The 7,248-nt window shown below is 47.7% G+C and overlaps 1 protein-coding gene, 1 long non-coding RNA gene and 1 pseudogene across 2 annotated transcripts in view; 1 reads left to right on the top strand and 2 right to left on the bottom strand.

Annotated features, from left to right (window-relative positions):
• The window catches only part of LOC123521946, a 23,992-nt gene extending 18,875 nt beyond the window's left edge, over positions 1-5,117 (top strand). The window contains exon 4 of the long non-coding RNA XR_006680281.1: positions 4,804-5,117. This is a non-coding gene — a long non-coding RNA (uncharacterized LOC123521946). The remainder of the gene's footprint in view (positions 1-4,803) is intronic.
• A 212-nt stretch (positions 5,118-5,329) lies between these two features.
• Positions 5,330-5,939, bottom strand: LOC101660278 (annotated as a pseudogene).
• Positions 5,940-6,625: 686 nt separating this feature from the next.
• The window catches only part of LOC101659968 (heat shock 70 kDa protein 1-like), a 3,681-nt gene continuing 3,058 nt past the window's right edge, over positions 6,626-7,248 (bottom strand). The window contains exon 3 of the mRNA XM_004711713.2: positions 6,626-7,246. Coding sequence (XP_004711770.2) covers positions 6,802-7,246 — 445 coding nt within the window. The 3' untranslated portion in view covers positions 6,626-6,801. The remainder of the gene's footprint in view (positions 7,247-7,248) is intronic.

Genomic DNA, 7,248 nt, shown 5'->3' with positions numbered 1-7,248 from the left:
GGGAGGGGCGGGGCTCGGACCGCCCTGGGACCTGACGGAAGGGCTGCCCACGGAGCTGCCTGGCCCACAGCCTGCATTTATTTCCCCGTTGTGGTTTCAAATCGAGCTGGAAGGACATAAAAGGAGAAGCGTTTCGAGTTCTCTCACGCTAGCTGATTTAGGGGGCGGGGAAACTGAGGCGTCTCGTAACTCGCATACAGCAAAAGCCAGAATGAGGGGCCTGAGAAGAAAGTCCGGCGGCCCCGGGGAGCGCGCGGCTGGGCCAGGCCCGGCGCGGGAGGGGAGAGCCTGCTGCGTTCCCTGCACGCCCTTGGGGACGTTTGCAAGGTCGAAACCCCGTTGGCCTTCCAACCCGGGGGGCTGTCGCCCCTCTCACGTGCCGGTCCGGGAGCTGAATTCGCTTCGCTACCTGATTACTCACGCTGCCCTGCCTGGGACACGTACACGTGCTTTTGTGCTGGGAGAGAGCCAGGGAGTCCTTCTGTCCCTGCATCTGCACCCGCGACCTCGGAGGACCCGAGGTCGGATGTCGGTTGGCCAAATAGGGAAAGGAGTTGGCAGTCCCCGTTTCTTAATCCGACCTACCATTAAAAGCAAACACTCGCTGGCCTCGAGGCAGTGCTGAGTCACAGTGACCTGTGCGTTTCGGAGCTACTGGAACAGAGAGCGCATTCTTCCTTCCAAGGAGCTGCTGGTGGTCTCAAACTGCCAACCCTGGGTCTCACAGCCCAACATGTAACCGCTACACCACCAGGGATCCTCTTCCAAACACTAAACTCTGCCTTCCAGTCGATGGCGCCTCCTGGAGACCCGGCTTTCTACTCTGGAAAAGGGTTACGTTAAGGATACCCCCCCCCCCAAAAAAAAATCTTAAACGAGCATGGGGAGCCGATAGCATTGATGACTATAACTCCACTAGATGGGTTTGAACAGCAGAATTGTATGTGAATGGATATATTGGATTCTGTAAAATGCCAATTAAACTATTATCGTCATAAAAAAACTAAAGCATGAAGTAACCATCCTCTCTTTTAGCCCAAAACCCATGTTCCTATGCACTTCCTTCACATTCATAAAATACTTACGTTTTGATGGCTCAGGGATCTTTATTCATCATCTTTTGAGGATAAAGAACTTATGTTAAACCCATAATAAGGAAATACATTATTAATAAAGGAATAACATGGGCTCAAAAACCACATAAAATCAGTCTTATTATCATAGCCACCCGCCTGTCGAGACCTTGCAGAGAAAGATAGGATGTGAGATTGGAATCTGGGAAGATACTGATTTTTAAGATTTTTTTACCTGTCTTTTTACACCCTTCCACTCCCAAGGTAATCTTTTCTGCTATCGAAAACCCTCCTTCTCAGGATGGCACTGTATTGTTCATTTGCAATTCCCTCAGCCTGATCTCAAAGTTGTTGGGTGGAGAGTCAGTTCTGACTGGTAGCACCCTTAAGGACAACAGGACAAAGCGCTATCTGCCCGGCGCCATCCTCACACTTGTCTTGATGTTGGAGTTGCGGTGGCAATCCATCTCCTTTTCTTCATGGACCCTCTCCCAAGCATGATGACCTTCTCCAGGGACTGCGCTCTTGATAACATGCCCAAGGTGTGTGAGAAAACGTCTCACCCTCCTCACTTCTAAGAAGCTGTACTTCTTCCAAGACAGATCTGTTTGTTCTGGCAGCCCCGGGGCATAGTCAGTGCTCGTCCACCCCGTAATTCAAGTGCATCTTCCTTCTTTCTTCCTTACTCATTGTCCAACTTTCACATGCCCAGGAGACGAATGAAAATAACATGGCTTGAGTCAGGGGCACCGCGGTCTTTAAAGTAAAAGTAAAGCTCTCCAACAGTTTAAAAGAGGTCTTGGGGAGCAGTTTTGCCCCATGGAATATGTCATTTGATTTTCTTAACTGCTGCTTCATTGAGCATCAGTTGTAGATCGCAGCAAAATTCGATCCTAGACAATTTCAATCTCATGAGCTATCATGCTGCTGGGTTGAAGTTACAATGTGGTTATTTTTCTAGGTACTCTGCGTGTGTGTCGTGTGTATGTGTGTATGGTGGGGAGGAGCGAGCATGCAATACATTTATCTTGTATTGATTTCTTTTTGTTGTTGTATTGATTTCTCAATAAAACACTACTCTGTAGCCTTCATTCATCTGCACTAGAACTTTATTCTTTTCTCAGTTCAAGACCATTTGTAGCGCTTTCCATAACCTTTAACTCGTATTGGAAGTGTTTAGTGTTCTCTGCTCTTTAACCACACCCCGTCTCTCACTATTGGCTTGGTCGTTGTCACAGGTGACGATCACAAATGCTGCTCCAGCTTTGGGGTAGGGTGAGGTCCTATAGCAAATGCACATTACCACGAAGACACCAGAGTCCACAGTAGGACACCGCTAACTTGAACAGCCTGGAAGCCTATGTAGCTCTAAAGATCCTCCCTCCCCTTCTGAATTTCCAAGGCAAAGTCCACCTGCCCAATACTGGAATTAATCCTGGGATTCCTTTAAGAACCTTTAGTGGGACTCACTCACTCACTCACTCTCTCACTCACTCACTCTCTCACTCACTCACTCACTCACTCACTCTCTCACTCACTCTCTCACACTCACTCACTCACTGTCTCACTCACTCACTCTCACTCACTCACTCACTCACTCACTCACTCTCTCACTCACTCACTCTCTCACTCACTCACTCTCTCACTCTCTAATTCACTCACTCAAGAAATAAACTAAAAAAAAAAAAAAGAACCTTTAGTGGAAGTCTTGATGCACTCCTGCACTGCATGTAAGCATGTATCAAATGTCTGTACAGAAGAGTTCTTTTTAAAAAGTCAAATCTAGTTTAAAGTGCAAACTCAGTGGCATTTGAATTGGTTCCATATCTAGTTTGATGCATTTCTCTCTCTCCCTCCCTCTCTCTCTCCTGCTATGGAGTTGATCCCAATTCATAGCCGCTCTATAGAGTTTCTGAAACTAAATCTGTACAGGAGCAGACAGCCTCACACAGCGGCTGGTGGCTTTGAATGACTATTCTAAAGCCAAACTCCTAAGCCCACCGGGATTCTAGATACAGTTTTGAAAGGGGTTCACTCTCCAAGCGCTGGGGGGTTGTGGCAGGCCCTTCCAACAAGCTAGGGCAAGAGGAAGGAGCCTCACAGAGAAGGAAATGCAGGAGAGAGTAGGCTGGATCTAGTCTTTCTCACTTAGGGTGCGAGTTTTTCTGCATCTCCCTCCTAAATTAACACAAACTAAAGCTTTCTTGCCAATTCTATTATTTGGCATAATTATTCAGCTTTATAAATAGTAAAGGCAAACCGAGGGAGAAATATAACCTGGACTCAGGCATGCAGAAACAAAAGCCCTGTGGGCTTGATGGAACATGGAAATATCGTTTTTTGGTGTGTGTTTTTTTTCTCTTTAACCTTTAACCAGTTTCTGTTAGGTTATGTAACTTTTAAGTTTCCTCCTGGGGTCAGTAGTGAAGAATATTATTTTAGTGTGGTGGGGGCAAAGATGAATAAAGTAACACATAGGCAGTCTACTATTACAGGGCTTGGAAAAAGATTTTCAAATGTAGGATCCTTTCGATTGTTGTAGACCTCCCTCTCTCAGGTGAACATCTCTCTAAAGTGCTTACTGGAAGAGGTACTTAAAATGTAGGTGACCACAGCTAGCAAAGTGGTTTTTCTATTTCAGCATACTCTCAGAAATAATAAGCTGAGCCTTCTGTCCAAACCTTTTAATTTTAAAAGATGAAAACTAGGCATGAGTGGTTAAGGTACTTGTCCATCACTCAACAAGCAAATACGTGAACACTGCCAAGATATGACTCTCACTTTGTGGAGCGCTGGTGGTTTGCAAACCACAAGGTCTGTGTGGGACAAAGACAGCCTTTCTACTCCTGTAAAGAGTTACAGTCTCAGAAACTCACAGGGCAGCTCTACCCTGTCCCTATGAGTCAGAATTGACTCACGGGCAATGAGTTTGGGTTTTTTGTTTGTTTTTCACTTAATGTTGAATCTAGATAAAACATCGGGGCTCTGAATATATCAGGTGTGTTTATAGGAATGTCTTCATGGTCATTCAGTTAACTGCCTGTCCTTTCCTTCTCCAGAGATCCTCCAGCTCACCCCTCTGAAGGACACACGGGAAGGCCCTATTGGCCTTCGGCTCCATCATGCCCCACGTCTTTCATTCCCTCTCAGCCCACAGACCCAAACCACTCAGAGCACACTGTTGATTTACCTTCCAAGGGCCCCATTTGCCTAGGAGAAATGACTCACCCTGCAATATCGCCATATTTCCCCAAGCCCCTCCCCGTTACTTGCCATACATTGGCGCTCAATTTGAGATACTGTAGGAATGACAACCTTTATAGACATTTTTATAGTCCACGGACTCATAGGGGAGAGCCTAACAGAAAATGGAGTAAGAGTGGAGTCTTTTCACAAAGGAACCTGCTGTAGGGAATGGTGACAAGCAAGGCATAAGTGGCCCCAGCATAAATTTACTTATTTATTTTTTTTATAATCATTTTATTGGGGGCTCTTACAACTCTTGTTACAATCCATACATCAATTGTAGCCAACATATTTGTAAATATATCCTATCATTCTTTTCTGGTCATTTACTTTCCATTGAGCCCTTGGGATCAGTTTTGTTTATTTGTTTGTTTTCAGAAAGCACAACACATTTTAATAGAGGAGGAGTTCGGTTACACTGACTTTGTGCTCAAGTAATAATAAAACATTTGTTTGTTTTTGATCTCACACATTGCCCCTTCAGGTTTTGCCCATCTCCTGCACGCTTGGTGCGACCTTTGGCTACGTGGCTGGGCTAGCTATTTCACCACTCTGGATCTACTGGAATAGAAAGCAACTTACATACAAGAATAATTAAATGGGAGCCAAAGGACACGATATTTCTTTGTGAAGATTCCACAAAGACTGTGCAGAAATCTATGGGTAATGCCAAGCAGTTCCATTTACAGCACTGTTGTTTCATCTATGTAGACACAATACGATGTGATTGTAACTTTTTAAAACTATGAAACCCCTGAGAGATTGTAGCTTCTATTGAAATAAAGTATTTATAATACAGATTGTGGCTTCAGATGCTGTGTGCTGCTTCTTGGACCTTGAAGAAACATTCTTGGGGAGCTCTAGAGACTTCTGAGGGCAGTTTTGTTTGATCATCCCACCCCCACCCCCCAGGTTTTAAACTGCTTCTTTCTAAGAGGTCTGTGTACAGCTGTAGCTTTTCATATGCTTTCTGAGAGCAAGAGAGAGTCTCCTTGGCCCCTGAAGACTCCTCACGTAATCAAGCAACAGTTTATACATCTTGATCCTATTCTTTTCTTGACTGTGTGCTTCTTTGGGGTTAAAATGGCTATGTTAGCCCCATCAAAAACAGTCTTCAATCCCTTCTGGGTTAAAGCTGAACATTCCACGTAGCAGCATGCTCCTATCTCTTTTGCTAGTTTCTGTCCTTGTTCCACACACACGGGTTTTTCTTTGATATCATTCAGTCTTGCTAACGTTCTGGGGTCATCTCGAAGATCGATCTGAGTTCCTATTAATAAAAAGGGGACATTGGGCGCATAGTCCTTAAGTTCTGGTACCCACTCCTCTTTCACAAGTTGGAACGAGGCTGGATTCACCACAGAGAAGCATTTCAGGAAGACACCAGTCTTTCGGGTAGGATAAAGACCTCAGCCGGTCATAGTCTGTCCGGCCTTGTCATAGAGTCCCAGAAAGTACTGCTTGCCCCCCACGGTGACGCTGACTGCATAGTGATCTACAGTGGGCACCTACTCCTCTGGGAAGGCGTCCTTGGCATAGCTCCTGAGCAGGCGTCTTGTCCACTACCCGGTCACCCACCACCACGCACTTGAGCATCAGTGCGCTGGGCCCGTGAGCCATGCTCTGGCCGGCCAGCCTCCGGGCATGGTTCCCCGGCCTCCCCACCCCCACCGGAGGCCCTGCCCCGGCCCCGGGCTCAGCCCCAGTCCGCCTGGAGGGTCCAGCGCCGCCGACGCCCCCTGCCCCGCCCCCCAGGCCCCATGCAGCAGTCCCCCAGTCCAAGGGGAGGAGGCAGCGGGCCCAGGGCCCTGCCGCAGCTCCAGTCGCTGCCCAGGTCCGCACCCCGCCCCGGCCGCCGCACCCGTCTACTGGCCCCGCCGCCCAGCGCCTGGGCCCTCGCTCCGGCCTGGCCCCCGATCAGCTTTTTTTCGCCCTTCCTCCCACCCCCAAACCCTCGTGACCCCTTGATAGGTTGTAGATTGTTAATTATTTTCAAATCTCACACCAACCTCTGGTTTCCGTTTTCACCCCCCTGGGGTGTGCCATTCATCGCGATCCGTGCCCCCCCCCCACACCTTCCCCCTACCCTTTTGCTACCTTTATTCCCTTCCCTGTTCCTGGGCTCCATGTGTTGTGAGTTTTCTCTTGCCTTTACCTATGTACATGCTCCCCTCTAGTATATAGACTCTTAAGTAGACAAAAACACATCACAGTTGACATTTTAAATTTCATTATTACGTGGAAGAACTCAATGATCTAAAAGTCTAAGTTAATATGAGTATTACAAAAAGGAAAAGGACGAAAGGTGGGAGTATAAATTTATTTTTATTTTTGGAAACCTGGAAAATAGAGCATGTTCATCACTTCAGTATAAAGATACAATTCAACATTCAACCAACGTATAAATTTGAGGGAGGAAGCAATAAAAGTCAATGCAAAGTCTTGAGTTCGTACAGGAACACAAGAGACAAGTGTCCTGTCTCTAATCCACTTCCTCAATGGTGGGGCCAGAGCCAGAGGCACCGTGGGGAGCCTGAGCCCCAAAGCCCCCGGCCCCGGGGCCCCCTGCCCCCTGGTAGAGGCCAGTGATGATGGGGTTGCACACCTGCTCCAGCTCCTTCCGCTTGTGCTCAAACTCCTCCTTCTCGGCCAGGGAGTTGGCGTCGAGCCAGGAGATCACCTCCTGGCACTTATCCAGCACCTTCTTCTTGTCGGCCTCGCTGATCTTGCCCTTGAGCCCCTCGTCCTCCACGGCACTCTTCATGTTGAAGGCGTAGGACTCCAGGGCGTTCTTGGCGGACACCTTCTCGCGCTGCACCTCATCCTCGGCCTTGTACTTCTCGGCCTCCTGCACCATGCGCTCGATCTCCTCCTTGCTCAGGCGGCCCTTGTCGTTGGTGATGGTGATCTTGTTGGCCTTGCCCGTGCT

The sequence above is a fragment of the Echinops telfairi genome, unplaced genomic scaffold (genome assembly GCF_000313985.2).
Source record: "Echinops telfairi isolate 266 unplaced genomic scaffold, ASM31398v2 ScPeMD7_655;HRSCAF=1070, whole genome shotgun sequence".
In the NCBI taxonomy this organism is placed as follows: Eukaryota; Metazoa; Chordata; class Mammalia; order Afrosoricida; family Tenrecidae; genus Echinops; species Echinops telfairi.
The sequence above is the reverse complement of the archived record's forward strand: the minus strand, read 5'-3'. Positions and strand labels throughout refer to the sequence as shown.